Source organism: Vigna radiata, chromosome 8, assembly GCF_000741045.1.
Source record: "Vigna radiata var. radiata cultivar VC1973A chromosome 8, Vradiata_ver6, whole genome shotgun sequence".
NCBI classification, from domain to species: Eukaryota; Viridiplantae; Streptophyta; class Magnoliopsida; order Fabales; family Fabaceae; genus Vigna; species Vigna radiata.
Window position 1 is genome coordinate 39577203 of NC_028358.1, and position 18588 is coordinate 39595790.

At 37.0% G+C, this 18588-nt stretch overlaps 1 protein-coding gene across 4 annotated transcripts; it reads left to right on the plus strand.

Moving 5' to 3' along the window:
- Positions 1-1346: 1346 nt before the first annotated feature.
- LOC106771912 (ethylene-insensitive protein 2) lies at positions 1347-9291 on the plus strand. Of its 4 annotated transcripts, none has more exons than XM_014657958.2 (9): positions 1347-1585; positions 1704-1762; positions 2343-3099; positions 3821-3907; positions 4036-4146; positions 4220-4432; positions 5104-5289; positions 5399-8107; positions 8468-9291. In XM_014657958.2, the coding sequence occupies exons 3-9, from the start codon at positions 2851-2853 to the stop codon at positions 8837-8839; spliced, it is 3927 nt and encodes a 1308-aa protein (XP_014513444.1). In that variant the 5' UTR covers positions 1347-1585; positions 1704-1762; positions 2343-2850; the 3' UTR covers positions 8840-9291. The 4 variants fall into 4 exon arrangements, with proteins under 4 accessions (XP_014513444.1, XP_014513443.1, XP_014513445.1 ...); XM_014657957.2 differs by having other exon boundaries at positions 1347-1561; XM_014657959.2 differs by lacking the exons at positions 1347-1585; positions 1704-1762 and adding an exon at positions 1780-1999.
- The last annotated feature ends 9297 nt before the right edge of the window (positions 9292-18588 follow it).

Consider the following 18588-nt stretch of genomic DNA (forward strand, 5'->3'; position numbering starts at 1 on the left):
TTTTAAGACAACAAATTTATAATTTTTTTTCTTTATATGTTATTAAACTTTCTCATATCTATTCAATATAAAACTTAGACTCACACTTAAATTCTTAATATTAGCAACTATTTTATTTTTCACAAATAAATAATAATTGATTTCTAGTAAAAAAAATATTAAATGACAAGTATCTATTGAACACTATAAGAAGAGTATAAAATAACTTAAAATTAAGTGTATTAATAAAGAAATATTAATGACTAGTAAACCTAATCGATGAATACTTCAACCTTTTCGTATATCTATATATGATATAAGATACTTTGAATACTGCATCTAAATTTATGAAACACAAATAACAATTTAATAATAATAATAATAGTTTTATTATATTCCAGTATCTGTGAAAAATTGTCTTAACATGGATTTCTACCATCACAATAATATAGTAATTGTATTTTAAATAAGTGTTTTATATACGGTATTATTATCTTTAAAATAAATATATTATTGTATAAGATACATGTAGGTGTACCGTATTTATACATGATATAGCTAGCGAAGTATGATAAGTGCTCAATGTTATAGGGATGGGTAAACACCACACGCAAGTTCCAACATGATACATGGTGTTACGAGTACAAAAGACTAAAATTGGTTGATTAAGAACCTTTTTTTGAAGCATCCCAATGACATAATTAATAAAGAGATCCTTAGCTATAAGAAAGTAGGATATTTGAATTCCAATTTCCATTGTGATAAACATGAAGAAGCTCTAAATTATAACACTACTCCTATGTACATAATGAATCAAGTTGCAAAAAGAGACCTTTAAAGTCACCACAAATTGTATCAAATAGAAACTTTTCCTCCAAGAACCTTGTGTGAAAAACACAAACCCTTTCAAAATTTTGGAAGTGTCCAAAAATAATTAATGTTGTTTGGTATTGCCTTAATTTATTATTTTCCATTTATATATTTATTTACTGTTTTTTTCATAATAGATATTTTTATTTATATATGTCATTATTTTATTATGAAATTAGTGTTATTCTTCATGTCTAATATGAGTCTCTTTATAAAGAAGATCATAGCATTATTAAAAAAATAATAAATTAGTTTATAATAATTAGTTTATGAAATTAGTTTATTATTCTTAATAATAATAATATTAAGAATAAAATTGAAAAGAAAATGATGTATTTGTATTATAAAATAATTTAAAATGATTTCCGACATTATTCAGTTTTATAGATTTCCTGAATTGTATAATGTTTTTTGAAATAAATATTAATATCTAATTAGTTAACACAGAAAAAGAAGAAGGATATAAATAAAAAACTCTAATAGCGTTGTTTGAGAGACGTTTTGGAACACATTTATTTATGAGATGAAAGTTTTCTCTCTTTTCTCCCATCACTCACTCTTTCTCTCTCTTCAATGTGGCCTTGAAAGTTGAAACAGCTTGAAAGTTGAAACCCCTCACCCATGCCACAGTTTTCCTTTTTCGTTCCTCGCTTTCTCTCCTCTTTCCGGGATAATCGAGTTCTCTCTTTTCTCTCTCTCCATGTTCTCACAAGTTAGTAGTAAACCATTTATTATGGTAAATTAATAAACAATAAATTAGAAGACATTATTATTTATTATGTTTTATTTATATATTATAGATATATACATGTACATATAAATGATGATATGATCCCGTGAGATCTACTTTGCAGGAGTGAATAGCATAGCTGAGATAGAGACTTGTGGCAGCTGAAAAGAAAATCAGGGAAAGGTAAAGATTTCAGAACCCTAACGACTCTCAGACTCTGAAACTGTACGGTCTTTAAATTCTGAGTCATGAAACCCTCAATCATATTCCTCGTCGAAATTCGTGCTACTCTTTTTTCCCTTTCTTTCTTCATTTTTTCTCTTTCTTCTTATTCTTCTCCGTCTGCGTTTGTTTCTTCTGCATCAGATCCACGCCAACGCTCTCACTTCCCCTTCTATCTGTTACATGACCCTACACACTGTAGGGTTTTTCCTTGCTGCTATGCTTCTCAACATTTCTTTTAACGTTTTGGAGCATAATTTTTTAGTTTTGTTTTCTTCTAAAGATCTAACTTATTACTATTATTATTATTATTATTATTATTATTTAATTCTGGTGGATGCAGTACAGTTTGTTTCTGTGGTGGTTTTCGTTTACTATTGTTTTTTTTTACTCTGTAAAATAAATTTAAGAAAATGAAATGATCTTGTTTTGTTTTTATTTTTGTGTTTATTGTATTATTTGTTGTGCTGATGGGTTTTTCAAGGTATTTATTATTTCTTTTATGGGGGTTATTTTGTTGACGTTAGTTAATTCGTTGCAGGATTTGAGGAGGTTGGTTTATCAGGGTGTACTTTGTTGGATTAGCATTGAGAGTCTCAAGGGGTGTTTGAGATGAACTGGATTGACTTTCAGCCGTGTGAAGGATATGATTGGAATTGTTTGTAAGGTTGTGCTGAAGAGATTTTGGAATGGTGCGCATGTTGACTTCAGTTATAAAGTCAGATTTGTGTCTGATGATCACAGTTAATGTTGGAGCATCATTGGATGATTGCTGGGATATGAGGAGATACTAGTTTGTTGAATTGTTCCAATTGTCGTGTACTGACTTGCAAGTTGAAAGTTCTTTGTCCTTTAATTTATCTTCATAATTATGGTTAATGTTTCAAGCTCTTGACACCTTGGTGAATGGCATGTAAATGTTTTGCTAGTAATATACCTAACTAGCAGCAATATAATTTATGACTCACTGAGTTTTGGTACTTCCCAGTGTTTCTCCGTGTATCATTATTTCCCTGTAGCCTTACTCTTCGTTGTACTAAAAGAGTAAAATGGAAGCAGAGACATTGAATGCTAATCACACTCCCAGTTTGCTTCACCGGTCTCTTCCTGCTGTTGTGCCTATGCTTTTGATTTCAATCGGATATGTTGACCCTGGAAAGTGGGTGGCAATTGTTGAAGGAGGTGCACGATTCGGATTTGATTTGATGGCTTTCGCACTTATCTTCAACTTTGCTGCAATCTTCTGTCAATACATATCAGCAAAGATTGGTGTTGTCACAGGAAAAGATCTTGCTCAGGTATTATACCTTCAACATGATGGGTTTATATAATTATACCGTTGTTGCAGTGCAATTATAAGATTTGAAAGCTTTCTGTGCTGACGCTTCAAAACAATAAAGAGATGTTCTGTATCGTTTTTGAACAATTTGTTGGATTTGTGATCTTTTAATATTTGTTCTTCACCCCTCTCAAGGAAGCAATTCCACTATAGGCAACTGTAAGATGTGGAAGGCTAAAAGTATCCAAGGTTCTTTATCAAGACGGAATGGAGCCCGAAAGATTTTTCATATTTTCCCACTTTTTATGTTTTTAGTTTTATTTAATCGGGAAATAAAGAATATTGCGGTTTATTTCTACCCTTCATTTGTGTATTATTTGGCCTATAAGTCAGAAGTTATAAAAACATGACGATTAATGTTCATTTCTATTCACTCTTAATTCTACCTTTCTAGATATAACTTGGAAGTAAGGACATTATACTTATTAAATGTTTCTTCCATCCTGAAACTAACAAGTGAAGGAATGTCTATGGCAATGTGCTATGCTACATTATGCGCTATTTGACTCCAGATATATTGGTTTTCTTTCATATGCTTGTTTGAGTTGAGTGCTAGTCTGTAGTTGTTTCTGACTTTTCTCTATCCCTACAAACCACTCAGATACACACTCTTGTAGAACTTCTTGCTTAAAAATCGTTCTGTTTTTTTCTCATGGAGCTCCACCTTCTTTGTGCCAAAGATATGCAGTGATGAGTACGACAACTGGACATGCATGCTCCTTGGAGTTCAAGCAGAACTTTCGGTGATCATGCTAGACCTTAACTTGGTAATATTTCTCACTCTTGATTACCTTTCAATATTGCCTGTCTCTTTAGCAAAGAATATGATTTATCTTTGATTTAACATGGCTGACCTTTTATTGACTTGACCCTGTGATTTTTTCTGTTTTGCAAGATATTGGGCATGGCACATGGATTAAATATTCTCTTTGGGTGGGACTTGTTCACTTGTGTCTTTTTAACTGCTACTGGCGCTGTTTTCCATCTCCTTCTTTTTGTCCTCCTTGTAAGTATCATTAGTTGATTATTCATCAATTTCTATTGATTCACAATACACTTACGATATATCCTTTGTCTAGGACATTGAGAAGGCCAAGATCGTGGGCCTGTTTGTGTCATGTTTTGTCTTTCTTACATTTGTATTTGGAACACTCATTAATCAACCAGACATTCCATTATCCATTAATGGAATATTAACAAAGTTGAGTGGGGAGAGTGCATTTGTGCTGATGAGTCTTTTAGGAGCAACTCTTGTGCCTCACAACTTCTACCTTCATTCCTCTATTGTACAGGTATTATTTCCTGTCATATCTAATTTTTCTAGCATCAGCATCCGTAGCCTGCTTCCAAGCTTCTATCTTTCGTTTTGTGTTCTTCTGAATTTGTTTAAATCGTGTGGTTTGCTTGTTCTTAAGAATTACATGTCTGCATCCTGCCACATGGGAACAGTCTTCCATGGCTACATGACATACTGCTATCTTAAATCAATCTTGTGCTCAAAGAAGACAGGAAGTTAGTTTTGATGTAAATTTATAAAAGGGAATCACAACTATGATCAATTTACTCTATTTCTGAGAATTCTATTTTATCTATTCACTCTTTTAGGATGAGCTCACTTATGTGAAAGTCATCCTTTCATCTACTAGATTTGGAAGAACTTAAGAAAGTTGAATCACTAAAGTTTTTCGATTCCTCTCATTTAGCCTGTGTTAGCATCTTTAATTTCCCTGTATAAATAGCTGAGTGGAGAGGGCATGATCAAATCCCCTTCCTCAGGCTTGGCTAAGTCAGGTTACATTTGTTTTGCCTGGTCCTTTTTAGGAATCCTTGGGTGAACATATATTTTTAAGCTTGTCTGGTCTAACCAGCTTCCAGTATTTTTTCGTATAGGACTGCACAGAATGTACCATTTCATACCCATTGCTGTTTTTGTCAAATCTGAGATTTTGTTTACTTTTTCCAGTGGCATCAGGGATCAACTACTATTTCTAAGGATGCTTTATGTCATAACCATTTTTTGGCCATCATATGTGTCTTCAGTGGCCTTTATTTGGTAAATAATGTGCTGATGAATGCTGGAGCAAATGAGTTCTACAGTATGGGTCTTGTTTTAACTACATTTCAGGACGCATTATCTCCAATGGAACAGGTATCCTTTCCACTCATAATGGATCTACATCCAGATATTTATTTACAACTGACAAAGTCACGTCTGTCTTAACCACTGAATAAAGCTAATTCTAAGTTCTTAATTGCAGGTGTTACGTAGTCCAATAGCCATGCTTGCTTTTTTACTCATTCTGTTTTTCGCAAACCAAACAACAGCGTTAACTTGGGGTTTTGGTGGAGAAGTAGTTGTGCATAATTTCTTAAAATTGGACATTCCAGGTTGGCTTCATTATGCTACAATTAGAGTAGTTGCTGTTTTGCCCGCCCTTTATTGTGTTTGGAGTTCAGGAGCTGAAGGGATGTATCAACTACTTATATTCACTCAGATTGTGGTAGCTTTGCAACTTCCATCTTCTGTGATCCCCCTTTTTCGGATAGCGTCATCTAGATCAATAATGGGGGTACACAAGATCCCTCAATTTGTGGAATTTTCGGCCTTGATCATATTTATTGGGATGCTTGTCTTGAATATTGTCTTTGTTGTAGAAATGATATTTGGTAGTAGTGATTGGGTGGGCAATTTGAAATGGAACGTGGGGAATGGTGTCTCTCTCTCATACTTGGTTCTTCTTTGCACTGCTTTTGCATCATTCTGTTTGATGCTTTGGTTAGCTGCCACACCATTAAAATCTGCAAGTATTCAATTAGATGAAGCATGGAACTGGGACATGCCACAGGCTACACAAGAACCACGGATTGATAATAAGGAAACAGATTTAAATGAAACAAGATATCATGGAGATGCATCTGTTCAGGTGATGGAACCATCACCAGCTCTAGCAAGGACCCTGGAATACTCAGAATTACCTGTTGCAGGTTTTCATCATGAACTACCTGAAACTATTATGGAGCCTGATGTTCCAGTGACTACTGTAAGAGAGACTCATTCATTTACATCATTTCCTTGCTCCCCAACACCTGTTGTTAAGGAATCAACTTCCACTTCAGAATCAGAGGCAGTGCCAGCAGCAAGTACTGATACTTCTGGTATTAGTTTGGGAGATGCCAAAACTTTAAAAACAGAAATTAGTGCTCCTGTTGAGAAAACTGTAGAAGTTGAGGGAGATTCAAATGCCGAAAGGGATGATGATGATGGAGATTCATGGGAAACTGAAGAAATATCAAAAGTGGTCTCACTTGCCCCATCTTCAGCACCGGATGGCCCAGCATCATTCAGGAGTCTTAGTGGGAAAAGTGATGATGGAGGTAATAGCATTGGAAGTCTTTCAAGATTAGCAGGTTTAGGGCGTGGTGCAAGACGTCAACTAGCTGCTATTCTTGACGAATTCTGGGGGCAGCTTTATGATTTGCATGGTCAATTTACCCAGGAAGCTAAGGCTAAGAAACTTGATATTTTACTGGGAGTGGATTCAAGACTCACTGGTTCTTTGCAGAAAATGGATACATGTGGAAAGGAACATTCTGGGCACTGGATGTCTGCAGGAAGTAGACAGGAAAATCTGATCAGCTCCGCTCCATATGACTCTCCCAAGCAGCATAGGATGCAAAGTAATTTTGAGCCTTCCTATGAGCCTCGAAGGAGTTATCACTCAGTGAGAACAAATCCCGTGCAGTTTATGGATGAATATGTTCAGACTTCCAACCGCAATTTCCTCAGTGCTGGTGAAAGGCGTTATTTCAGTGTGCGCAATCTACCTACATCCGGGTCCTGGGATAATCCGCCACCTACTGTACATGGTTATCAGGTTGCATCATATATTAATCAGGTTGGTAAAGAGACGAATTCTGATAACTTAAATGATCTGATGGAATCCCCTTCCATGGGTATTATGAACAACTACAGGAATTCTATTACTAATACAAACAACTACAGGAATTCTATCGCTCTTGCTATGGGGCAAAAGTTGCAAAATGGTTCAGGTTTAAGCCAACCCCCAGGCTTCCACAATATTGCTGTCCCTAAAAATAGCCAATTGCCATCTGAGAGGTCCTGTTACGGACCAGCTGATAATTCAGTCAGCTCAGTTAATGCTAAGAAGTACCACAGTTTGCCAGACATTTCAGGATATGCCATCCCTCACAAGGATCCTTACGTATCTGATAAGAGAGCTATGTGGGATGGTTCTGTTGGTGGCCATAGATCTTCTGCGGGTAGGACTCATCATGAACAGTCATTATTTTCAAATTCCGGATCAAGGACAGGAGCTCCTTTAGCCTTCGATGTACTCTCTCCATCAAAAGTCTACACCAATGTACTTTCTTCCCAGTTGAGTTCTGGTTTGGGTACTGGATCCCTCTGGTCCAGACAGCCTTTCGAGCAGTTTGGGGTGGATGATAAAGTTCATAATGCTGCAACAGAAGATGTTGGAAATAGACCTAGTGCAATTACTCAAGAAACTACTTCGATTGTGGATGTAGATGGCAGATTTCTTCAATCTTTTAGAAGTTGTATTTTGAAACTCTTAAAACTGGAAGGTTCTGATTGGCTGTTTAAACAGAATGATGGGGCTGATGAAGATTTGATTGACCGGGTTGCTGCTAGGGAAAAATTTTTCTCTGAAGTTGAAACTACAGAGATGAATCAGGCAAATCCTATGGGAGAGGGTCGCTATTTTTCTTCTGATGGGAAGTCTTTATCTTCAATGAAGAACAATGAGGCAAATTGGTCTAATTTTTCTGTGACCTCAATCCCCAACTGTGGGGATGGATGTGTTTGGAGAGCAGACATAATTATAAGCTTTGGGGTGTGGTGTATCCATCGTGTTCTTGACCTCTCACTGATGGAGAGCCGACCAGAGCTGTGGGGCAAGTACACTTATGTACTTAATCGCTTGCAGGTATAATTTTAGTAACCCTGTCGTTTGAGTTTCAGGTGCTCTATTTGTGGAGATATTGGTTATTTCATGCCTCATTGAGAACTTGATATTTATTCTCCTAACTAGGGTATATCCTTTTCCTTTGGTGGTTGCTCACCTGGATATGTTGTTCCAATGTTATGTTTATTTGCAATCATCACTCGTCAATATATAATCCATCCATTAAATAGGCACTATAATGAGTGTTGTTTGTTGAATGTCAAAAAATGTCAGATATAAAATCTTGCCTCTTGTAGAGTCAAGTCTACTCTCTATAGTTTTGTTTTTTTTTTTTTCTTTTTTATTGATCTTATATGCCAAATTTTCTCCTTTATGAATCAGGGTGTAATTGATCTGGCTTTCTCCAAGCCTCGTAGTCCCATGACAGCATGCTTTTGCCTTCAAGTACCCATGACGTACCAGATAAAATCAAGCTCACCTCCTTCCAACGGGATGCTGCCACCAGCTTCAAAACCAGGCCGCGGAAAATGCACCACTGCGTCTGTGGTGTTTGAGATGGTGAAGGATGTGGAGATAGCAATCTCTAGCCGAAAAGGTCGTACTGGAACTGCTGCTGGTGATGTAGCCTTCCCAAAGGGAAAGGAGAATTTAGCATCTGTTCTCAAACGGTACAAGCGTAGATTATCCAACAAACCAGTTGGCATTCAAGAAGGGATTCGCAAGATTCCCACATCAGCACCATACAACTCTTAGCAATTAACAAAAGCAGTGTTCCTTGGGCTGTTTTGATTTGTGATGAAGCAGTTCATGCTTTAGATCGAAGGATACCATGGGCAGTTTGTCGCCTCAGAACTGCTGTCTCCGTGTACCAATCCTCGCTTCAGATTTTATTTCCTTGTATGTTATATACACATGATAGGGTTAGAATTACTATATGTAATTGCAACAGAATCGAAGGAAAAAAAATGGTTAGATGAAAGCTGACTTCTACCATTTTGGCTTATTTTTCATCACTCCATTCGCAACTGCATGCAAGGTGGGGAAACAGCAAACAAAGCGGCCAAAAAAATTGTCGACATGTGGTCTTCTATACCATGAAAAAAAAAATACTGTCGACACGTTTTTAAATGTGTTATTGTGGCACTTGGCTTGGTTGCCAAATTTTCATTTTATCAAGTTTTCCGATCTCTTTTTCGGTTGTCCCAGTTATTTGAAATCACAATATTTAATCTTCTGCTCATATGAGTTTCTGTCAACATTCACTTAAAGCAAACACCCAAATGCATTTCAGTTTTAGTCTCCATGTAAACATTTCAATCATTAGTTTTGTTTGATTCTCAAACTTCTCTAACAAATTATCTATTTCGAACTGGATTCAATAACCCAACCAGCTCATAAATTATACTTTGCTTCCATAATTTTCCCCATTTTGCACCGGATTTCTTAAAATAACTATACTCAAAACACTTTCTGATATAGATACCCGATCCATCAGACCGTAAACCAAGGTGAATGGTCCAGTAAAAGTGGATGACAATGGAATTGGGTTTCCTTATTTTTGAACTGACAAGTGTATCAGATCGTTATCAAGTAATATAAACGGGTAAGTCCGAATATCGTTTTTCCAAAGAACTCTTAGGCCTTAACTTTCATGTAACCTAATTGCGTAAGACTTGAGAAGAGAATAAATTTGGTGGTTATATGCAAAGGACAAAAATAAACATGCAATGCAGTTGATTCAATTGTTTTGAGAAACTATGAATGAATGGTGTTGTTAGGGTTTACAATTTCATCTTATCCATTCTCATATATCTACTCTTCTTATATACTCCACTTATTTATCTAATTGCCATGCACATTTTCTTATTTACTCTTAACCCAATCCCTTGGTGAAAAGAGCCTATTATTAATTACCGGCTTGCTATCCCTAGCCTCTCCTAGTAACCAATAATGTAATGCGATCAGAAGCAACTACAATTGACCGTCCTACCCCTATCCCTAGGCGATATTGGCATAATCAAGGAATTTCCCACCAGTTCATGACATTACCGTACGTCCCCATATCGATAAAGACTTTACTGAATGAGTTAAACAATAAAAGCATTGAGCACAGATGAGAACCCAACAATTGATAAACAAGTATATGACAAGCATATGAAATAAATAAGAATTTGAATATATGAGAGTTTCAAAAGATTACATTGTTCCCCAACAACAAAGGGTTTAGTTCACCATAATCATGGTGAAAGTAGATGAAAATAATGAAAGAATGGAAGAAATAACCCTAAACTTGGTTGGTTGGAGCCTAAGCATCTAAGGAACCTCCACCAAGGTGTGTGGAATAGCTCTGGACATTTCTCTCTGCCAAAAGAATCCCCTTCTAATTCGCACTCGGGCTATATATAAACCCAAAAAGATAACAGATAGATTACAGAAAGATTTACAGAATCTTGCTAAAAAAACAGACAACCGCACAGGCGCCTAAATTCACCACTCAGCGGTTTGCCTTGTGCCGCTTTGACCGCTCAGCGGTTAGTTTGTCGCTGAGCGGTTCAACTCTAATCGCTCTAAGCGCTCAACGGACCATTCTGGCGCTCAGCGGCTTGCTTGACCCTTCTTTTCATCATTTTTCTCCTTCTTTCATGGGTCTAAGTCCACCTTACTTTACTTCCATCTTTAATTCACCTAAAAACCCTGCAAAACAATGCAAAACAAGCATAATATCGCTAAAACCAACATTTGACTCTCAAGAGACTCAACTAAGTGTTTTACTTGATTTAAAGCTCATTCTAAGTCATAAAGGGTGTCTTTTTAGACCATTATCACAACCCCAAACTTAGAACTTTGCTTGTGCTCAAGCAAACAAGACAAAACTTGGCTTTTTCACTTTTTCATCAAATAATTCACACTTTTCAAAACTCCTTTTTCTCATGACAAGTTATTATACANTTCAAATTTTAGTGGAATCCTACAAAGATGCATGTATGCTTTCAATCCATCTTAGTTCACATAATCAACTTTTTCCAACAGATGTTTTGTTCATGAATGATCAATCAACTAAACATAGATGTAAACATGGATTTAACAATTCTCACCAAGCAAGTATTTCACTCAATCACTTAAGTGTTTAGGAGGTCACTATACTCTCTACTGTTCACATGTCACATAAAACAATATTGTCATTCATCTAAGACAATTAACATCTTTACATGCAAATGTCATCACAAGGACTTTTTCCAAGGCCTGTATTGTGGCTGGGCTATCAAGAAAATTGGTTTTTTTTGGAATACAAAATCCTTGAGTTAAGAGATTTTAAATCATCATTCAAAGTTCAAGTACACTCTCCTTTTAACCAATCTCACTCATTCCCAACTTTTTCCCTTTTTCATTTTACATTGAGTTCTTCTTTACATGTTTTTTCTCTTTTCTTCTTTTCTTTTCCTTTCACATGCATTTTTCTTTTTCATCTTTTGAACTCAATGCTTTTCTTTTTCTTTTGCCTTTCACTTTCCCCATTTAACCTCGAACTTGAACCTTTTCAACACATATAATTATTCTCAACCCTAACTCAAGGTAAATAAATTCAAACAAGGGTTTTTATACTGTTAAGGTCAAGGTTCAAAAAGGGTATATCATTTAAAATTCTTTGGGTGAAAATTTGGCTAAGTAAGGGATTTCCAAGCATGGCCTTGATCATATGACATACACATGCAATTCAATCAATTATCAAGATTAAGTCAATACCATTCATGATTCCCTGTAAACAGTGCACACAACAATAAAACTCTAAAGCTCAATACCTCACATAATCATGCTTTCTCACTTCTCACATGAATCCTGCTTAGCATGAAAATCACAATCATGAATCACTTACTCATCTGTTCACATAGCTAGTGAACCATCAACATGGATATCAACATTCACACATTCTCAATCATCATCCACAATCAATCATCAATAGCAAACAACTCGTCATGCAATAAACTTGAACCATTATCCAAATAAGTGTACAAGCCAAGCATAGACTCAAACATAAATTCAACCTATACTACTAAATCAAAGTACAAAGAAAAAGAAAAAGAAAAATCCCTGTCCAATGTTGGCATTCATCAGTAGATGCCATCAATGAAGATCCTTGTCTGAGTAATCATCCTCCTCCTCCTCCTGGGCATCCTCAAAATCTTCATCCTCTTGGTTATCGTCCTGTCCTCCTGAAGTCCCAGTAGCTCCGGACCCACTACCATGTGCCTGTCCCTGAGGCCAAGCCATCACACTACGGAACTCATTCATAGTCCACTTGTGCACTAGTGGTTGGTCATAAAGTCCTATGATCATCTCGACAGTGGCCTCCTGCCCTCTGCAAAGGGACTTCATCCTCGCCTCCATCATAGACATGTACATGTCTCTCATCTGGAATGGCTCAGGCTGTTGTGTCGGTGCATCTACAGGCTCATCCACCTGCGTGCTGCTACCCTCCTAGGATGTCTCCTAGGGACTGCTCCAACTAGCTCGTCATCTCTACAATACTGATGAAAATAGGAGGCATTAATAGCTCTCCTCGGCCTTATTACCAATAAGGGAGTATTGGTAAAACCTGAAGATGAGTTTTGATGATGCTACAACTTGTAGATTGTGAATGTAATAGAAAAATAGTTAAAACCAACTTGTAGATTTTGAATGTAGTAGGAAAATATTGAAATATTGTAATTCTTACCGGTATAATCGATTATAGTCAAGCTATAATCGATTATCACATGTTTTTGTACTAGAATAATCGATTATCATGAAGCAATAATCGATTATCACAAGTCATACTTGAATAATCGATTATCACAAGTCATACTTGAATAATCGATTATCACTTCATATAATCGATTATCACTTTTTGAAAACTCTGTAACGGACTTGAATAATCGATTATCACTTACAATAATCGATTATTCATGGCAGTTGGGAGCTAACCTTTCGCATTCAGTGTACTTGGCTATATATTTGGATTTGGAGAATTCAGAACTGAACGTTTTGAACTGAGAAAGCTTGTTAGAACATTGTGTGTCAGAGGGGGAAGTTCTCAGAAAGCTTTTGTTCATCGTTCCCTTGCTTGGTCTTGTGAAAGGAGAGGCTCGCGTATTGTGTGTCGATAGTTAGAGCAGACTCTCTTCAAGTTAGCAAGGTGCTCTGCCTGGTCTTGTGAAAGGAGAAGCTCGCGAATCGTTGGTCGATTGCTGGAGCGGTTCTCAGAAGCTCGGGAATCGTTGGTCGATTGCCGGAGCGGTTCTCTTCAAGTTGGTAGAGTGGTTTTCTTCGTTTTATATTTTGTTCATTTGATTGTAATCTGGAAAATTGTTTTTAGTGGAACTATTAATCACTCTTTGTAGTGATTAACGACTGGACGTAGATTCTGTTGAATCGAACCAGTATAAAAATACTCGTGTGATTTTTCTATTCCCTACACTCATTTTACTTTACGCATATTAACTGTTTGTTTAATTTTCTGAAAGAAAATTATTTTTACTAAAAGGACTAATTTCATTTTAACCGTGATCGAACACGCTTTCCGCTCTCTGAGTTTTAATTCCGCTGCGTTATACTCTTCGAAAATTACCCCCTCCGATACCAACAGGCCTCTCAAAGGGTGGAACTGAAGTGTCCACTTCTGCCTGCTGACACAAATATGTGATTAGGGACGGATGTCCCAGTGGCGTCCTGCTGCTCATGGTGTTGGCGCAGCTCAAAATCTCACTGGTAATGATCTTACCAACATTCACGTCCATCTGCCTCAACATATAGTAGATTACCAGAATCTGATGTAAAGTGATGTCAGAAACATGAGAACATGGCTGGATGTTGGCATGAGTAAATGCCATCCAATATTTAGCTAGGGGAGTAAAATCTGCCCTAAGGATGTTCACCGGTGCTCCATTCGGGTTTCTCTGAAAATGCCTCCTTGGGATACACATTACTCGCTCAATGTCCTCATAATCCCTGGCCTCCCCCAGTATAGCAGCATACCTACACTGCTCTCCTGGCCACTCAGTCCCTAGAAAAGCGTTGATGGTATCAGGATCATAGCTGATCAAGTACCCACGTACATAGCTCATGTACCTCCCTGCAGACACTCCTCCTCTCGGCAAGGCATTAACATAAAACTCCTTTACAAACTCAATACTGGCTGGTGCTGGATAAGTCGTCAATCTCTCCCATCCGCGCCTTTCAATCTCCAAACCAAACTCTGGAGCTAAATCAAGAATGTACATGGCTTTTCTCTCCATCAGCAGTCGCCTCTCCTAGACTATAGCAAAATGTTCTTCATGCTTCCTTAAAAGGAACCTTGAAGAATAATATCTTCTAGGTCTCTCTGGTTCTTTCCTTTTGTTGCCCATTGTCTTAACTCTTTTTGAGGTAGACATTCCTGCATAAATCAAATTCATCCAACAAAATTCACAGAAACATCATTAGAGGTCAGTGCATCATCAGATCATACAATTCTTTGAGGAAAAACAGGGCTCCTCAACACACAAACATCCAAAAATTTCAACATTTAGGCCAAACAACTGCAGACCGCTCAACGTCCATGAAGACCGCCCAGGCGGTTTGCCTCAAGCCGTGCCACCGCTCAGCGCCAAAACAGACCGCTCAGCGGTGACGGCTAGGGTTTTTCAAAATCCTTTCGTAAATGATTTTAATCTCCACTCTTTTGCTAATTTCATCAATCCAAACCATAATCATGCAATTCAATCGGTTCAAACAGTTCCTATTCTACCAATTCATGCATAGAAATCAAAAGCCCTAACTTATCATATTCCTAAGCATGTTCATTAACAAATCCCAAAATTAGAAACCCTAATCATGAATTTGCATATTTACTTGAGTGAAGATTATGAATGCTTGCAGAAAAATTGCTTAATTGATGATGGATGTCCTCTCCAATGCAAGTCTCTCAACCAAAAAACCCCAAAACTTATCAAAGCAATGGTAGAAAATTGAATTTTTGGTGAGTGGGTGAAGAGAAAGTGAGGAAATCTCTCTAAAAAGCTCTTGAAAGTGAAAGGAGAATGCTAAGGCTTAGGGAGACCGCTCAGGCGAAATGCAAAGAAGGTTTTCAAAGTGAAAAATTGTGAAAAACCGCTCAGCTTTTAAGCAAAGCCGAGACCCTCAGCGCCGCAACCGCTCATCGGTCTGCTCCTATTTTCACTTCTTCTTCTTTTTGCTTTCTTTTGAGTTATCTTTCCTTCTAGCACTCAATTTCAACCTTCAATTTTTCAAATATATGTTTTTCCCCTCTCAGATGCAATCATTAACATGTAATGCACTTAACACAGGATAAAAGAACAAAACAAACAATTGGGTTGCCTTCCAGATAGCGCTTGTTTAACGTCACGAGCCTAACCCAAACCTATTTAGCACTCTTCAGTAAGTGATTATCCTTCCAACAACCTTCAGTAGGTGTACTTACCTTGTATCCTTCAGTAGATACATAAAAATTTAGCATCCCTCGGTAGATGCTACCCAAAAAGTGTTCAATAATTCAATAAAATACATGTACAAAATCAAATACCCTAAAACTATAAATGTTTATACAAAGTAGGATTTAGATAAAATCAATTCATTCCATCTGGTTGGGATCTTCATCAACCCAACTCATCAGTTGCTTTCTATCCACTCTCTTTATGGCTCTTGTGAATGGTTTCCTGATTTCCAACTTGCCATCTTCCTGATTCTTAATAATAAGCCACTTCTTACTCTTAAATCTCACTTGTGCTCCTATAAGAAGTGGTGTATATTCAGTGTGGATAGTGCCTCCTTTGTCAACCTCCTTATCTTCAGGTACCTACAAAACATTACAACTATTAGAATTGGTACCTGTTGTGTTGTCCTTTAGTGCAACTTCTCTTCTTGACTGCTTATGTCTGTCCCTTTCCTTCATTTTCACTTTCCTTCCTTTAGAGCAATTATATATTAACACATATTCTTGATCTTTCAAATTTAATTATTCCATCATGAATACGCTTCGCCATTCTGGAAGTCCTCATAAAAGGTCTTCCTAAAATTAATGGAATCCTTCCTTCATTTTCCATATCCACAACTATAAAGTCAATCAAGAATTCCAACTCCTCAATACGGACAATTGCATCTTCCACCTTACCAGTTGTTTTCTTAACAGAACCATCTGCAACTGTAATAGTATTGTTTGCTGGTTTTAGCACTAACCCTTTAATTCTCTTTAAGTAACTTAAAGGCATTAAATTTATACTAGACCTAGAGTCGATCATTGCTCTTCCTATATTCACATCATTTATCACGCAAGGAAGAGTTAACAATCCTGGATCCTTCATTTTTGGTGGATGGTGTTCCTTTCTTGGCTGCACAAATACTTCCTGTTCTTCCTTTTCCACATCAAGGTCTATCACCTCTCCAATGTAATTACTTTTCTTTGTATAAACAGGAATTTGAGGATGACTTTCTTCCATAGGGACCATGGTCACATGTCTAAATATTTCTCTCATCTGCCCATTGTGATTATCTCTTCTTTTCTCAACTTCTTCCAATCCCTCTTCTTCACCAAACTCGTTATTCTCACTTACCTCTTCTTCATCACTACTAATCTCAATCACTTCTTCCTCTGCTTTTCTTTTCTCCCTTACTACAAAACTACATTCCTCCTTAGGATTAACATCAGTATTAACCCTAGCTTGATTCTTCTCTGTGACTTCAATCCTTTTTGACAGTTGACCAAGTTGCGTCTCTAATGATCTAAAAGTAGCTTGATCATTTGAATGTTGAGAATGATAATATTTCACAAATTTATCAAATCTATTAGAAAAATCTCTAACTTTCTCTGTCAATTGATTTATTTGCTGCCACAAAGGAGAAGATTGTTGCTGCCTGAAGCCTCCTTGTTGCCCTGATAGGTTATTCTGTTGTTGGCCAATACTTGGATGATTCTTCCAACCTTGGCTAGGATTGCCTTGGTTGAAATTCTCTTGTCTGTACTGGTATTGGTTCCCCATATAGTTAGCTTCCTACTGCATCTCCTCAGGTATAGGACATTGACCATTAATATGGTCTCCACCACAAAGATCACATAGCTACTGTGCTAGAGAGACATTACAAGCTCCTTTGGTGCGCCCCTTTCACTATATGCTTCTTGTCCATTAGCTGCCATACTCTCTATCAAGTCATAGGCTTCATCCTTAGTCTTCTGTTTGATATCACCTCCAGTTGAGGCGTCCAACATCATCTTAGACTGCATATTCAGTCCACCAAGGTAGGCAAGAATAATGGTTGTCTTGTCAAATCTGTGAACTGGTGTTTTCCTGAGTAGTCCTTTGAATCGCTCCCATGCTTGACTTAGAGTTTCTTTCATGCCTTGTTTAAATGATGAGATCTCCAGTTTTCCTTGAGTAACTTTGGACTGTGGAAAATATTTGTTGACAAACTTTGTAGCCACAACTTCTCATGTAGTAAACGTCCCTTCAGGATATACTGGTCATCTGATACACTGGTCATCTTCACTGTATTGCATATTTCACTGAACATTGTCAAATGGTCATAAGGATTCTCATTTGACAGGCCATGAAACGGTTTGCTTTGTACCAAGTGTATAAGTGCTGGATTCATCACCATGTTGGCCGTTTGATCTGTAGGCATGACTATGCTATTAAAATGGAAAAGGCCAACCACATTTGATTGGTATGCAAGAGTGCGTCTTGGAGGAGTTCTTTCAGCCATCTCCTCTGTTCTTCTATCTGGTGAAGGTGATGATAATCTTTCAGGGGAAGGAAACAAATCCCTAGATGGGCGTCTGACTCTCCTTCTCCCCCTTTCCTTGCTTAAGCCTTCAAGAAGAGGTTGCGTGTTTTTCTTGCTCCTAGTATGTCTTTGTTCTTGCTCATGCACAAGAAACACAAACCCTAGTAGCACTTTTTTTATATTTTAAAAAAAATAAAAAGATAAAAAGATAAAAAGATATATACAATCAAGTCAAACTTAATCAGTTTACATACTAGATAAGTTAAACCACGAGTCCCCGGGAACGGCGCCAAAAACTTGTTAAGTCCCTAGCAAGTGTACCAGATCGTTATCAACTAATATAAACGGGTAAGTCCGAGTATCGTTTTCCCAAAGGACTCTTAAGCCTTAACTTTTATGTAACCTAATTCCATAAGACTTGAGAAGAGAATAAATTTGGTGGTTATATTCAAAGGACAAAAATAAACATGCAATGCAGTTGATTCAATTGGTTTTGAGAAACTATGAATGAATGGTGTTGTTGGGGTTTACAATTTCATCTTATCCACTCTCATATATCTACTCTTCTTATTTACTCCACTTATTTATCTAATTGCCATGCACACTTTCTTATTTATCCTTAACCCAATCTAATTGCCACCTTACTTTATTTCCATATTTAATTCACCTAAAAACCCTACAAAACAATGCAAAACAAGCATAATATCGCTAAAACCAACTTTTGACTCTCAAGAGACTCAACTAAGTGT

Excerpts from the sequence above, each read along its gene's own strand:
- LOC106771912 (XM_014657958.2), top strand. The coding sequence starts at position 2,851 with ATGGAAGCAGAGACATTGAATGCTAATCACACTCCCAGTTTGCTTCAC. Across the intron at positions 5,290-5,398 it reads CATTATCTCCAATGGAACAG|GTGTTACGTAGTCCAATAGC; the intron begins GTATCCTTTCCA and ends TCTTAATTGCAG. Across the intron at positions 8,108-8,467 it reads ATGTACTTAATCGCTTGCAG|GGTGTAATTGATCTGGCTTT; the intron begins GTATAATTTTAG and ends TTTATGAATCAG.